The sequence below is a fragment of the Nanorana parkeri genome, unplaced genomic scaffold, assembly GCF_000935625.1.
Source record: "Nanorana parkeri isolate BGI_ZX_2015 unplaced genomic scaffold, ASM93562v1 scaffold344, whole genome shotgun sequence".
NCBI classification, from domain to species: domain Eukaryota; kingdom Metazoa; phylum Chordata; class Amphibia; order Anura; family Dicroglossidae; genus Nanorana; species Nanorana parkeri.
The window spans coordinates 106,383-108,333 of NW_017306612.1; the positions used below are offsets into that span (position 1 = coordinate 106,383).

Below are 1,951 nucleotides of genomic sequence, written 5' to 3' on the forward strand. Positions count from 1 at the left end.
ATTGTAGGGGCCCTACTGTGGGTACAAATACCAAATATCGCACACCTGTATGGTATCACTGTGAATGGAGATATTTAATTTTTGAGTGGTTGGTAATGACAAGAAATATACAGCTAAAAAAAAAAAACTAATTTTGGCCATTTTTTTCCTTTTTGATCTGGTGGAAGAAAAAAATCATCTTTATCATCTATTATGTAATGAGGCCCTATTTGTCCTGAAGAAAACACGGTACAATTCGCCCTGATTTAAGATATGCCCAAATTTACAAACGCATGACAAAGTTGCAAAACAAGTTCAGGCATTCAGGTTTTTTTTTTTTTTAACCTTCTGCATTAAAGGAGAACTATGGGGTCAGTGTTTTTCCCCATTGTTCTCCTACGGGTCACGGGAGGACACAAACTAGCGTTCTCCCGTGACCGGAAGCTCAGTATACCGCGAACTACAGCTCGTTAAATACTGAGACCGCCGCAGCCGGGACAGATCCGGACATTACTGTCGAGATCCGCCCAGCTGCGTGAGTGACAGCTGGCTCTGTCTATCTAGAGGCAGAGCCAGCTGTACCCGCCCCCTCCCCCGTCCGTTCCGCCAGTTAGCGCTGGAGGATCGGAGAGGGGAGGGGGGGGAATCCCTGCCACAGTCACTGCTCTCTGCAGGGACAGGATCGAGAAGTGAGCGAGCGACGGTATGTGTTCGCTCACTTCCCGATCTATAGAGCCGACCTGTGACAGTCTCATTGTCACACATCAGCTCAAACTATGAGGATGAGTGAAAATCACTCGCCTCAGAGTCCTCCTTTTTAATGTAAAGTTATTCATTACATTTCAACAACACGGAATCACCTGCAGTGTACGGCTGCCAGGCTGCCAAGTAATAGAGATGGAGCTGAGATTTCGGTGCCTGTGTTGTGAGATTTGAAGATCGATTTCTCCACAAGGCTCATAGATACAGAGACGAATGAGGGTTTGTTACAAATGCTTTTACTGCTTATTCAGAATATCTTATAATTGCGTTCACTCTGGACAAAGCATGCTGAGACTTGTAGTTAGCCGGCAGAATGAGAGGATACCTCAGTTTGCACAATGTGATGTAGAACCGTCCTCCTCCTCGGGCCCTCCCGTGACTCGGTCGAAGATCATAATTTACAGAAGCTGCGAAATCTGACAAAGCGTTTTCTTTTTTGGTGGTGATTTCGCTTTGTAGATCGTTTCCTCTGTGCATTCCTCTTCCTGACACTGAATCATTGAGTAAAACAGCTGAATAATTTATGTTCCAGCGCAATTACGCCCCCTCGGCTTTTGTTAAACGAGTCTTTTTTTTTTTTTTAACCCTTCAGTACCCGTACCATGAGCAAGATTTTGTACTTTGTAGGCCCTCGTTTTGCAAAAGTGATTCTAATTCGGCTTCTCCTTCTCCTCAGGTGAACCGTGTGGGCTGCGTTCACTGAAGGCGTTACAAGTCTGACCTGTGCTGACCTCCGGTGGCACCGCGCGGGCACGTGTGAAAGATGCAGACGTTCCTGAAAGGGAAGCGGGTCGGGTATTGGATGAGCGAGAAGAAGATCAAAAAGCTCAACTTCCAAGGCTTCGCCGACTTGTGCAGGTAAGGTGCAATCGTAACGCCTTGGTTATGTAACAGAGCGGTGATAACTCTGTAATGTGTGGAAAATAATCAGCTGATATTTTAGTGTTTGGTGAATTAAGTTTTTACAATTTCATGAGGACTCTGTTGGTAAGACCTTTGTGCTGAATTCCATTGTCTCCATTATGAGGAGCTCCCGCTATCCCTGTGCTGATTTCCCGGGTCTGTACACCTGCTGTGCCCATTATGAGGGGCCCCACCATCCCTGTGCTGATTTCCCGGGTCTGTACACCTGCTGTGCCCATTATGAGGGGCCCCCACCATCCCTGTGCTGATTTCCCGGGTCTGTACACCTGCTGTGCCCATTATGAGG

The 1,951-nt window shown here is 46.8% G+C and overlaps 1 protein-coding gene across 1 annotated transcript in view; it reads left to right on the forward strand.

Moving 5' to 3' along the window:
- Window positions 1-1,454: 1,454 nt before the first annotated feature.
- Window positions 1,455-1,951, forward strand: part of ITPK1 (inositol-tetrakisphosphate 1-kinase) — a 70,541-nt gene continuing 70,044 nt past the window's right edge. Inside the window, exon 1 of the mRNA XM_018558499.1 lies at window positions 1,455-1,599. Coding sequence (XP_018414001.1) covers window positions 1,505-1,599 — 95 coding nt within the window. The 5' untranslated portion in view covers window positions 1,455-1,504. The remainder of the gene's footprint in view (window positions 1,600-1,951) is intronic.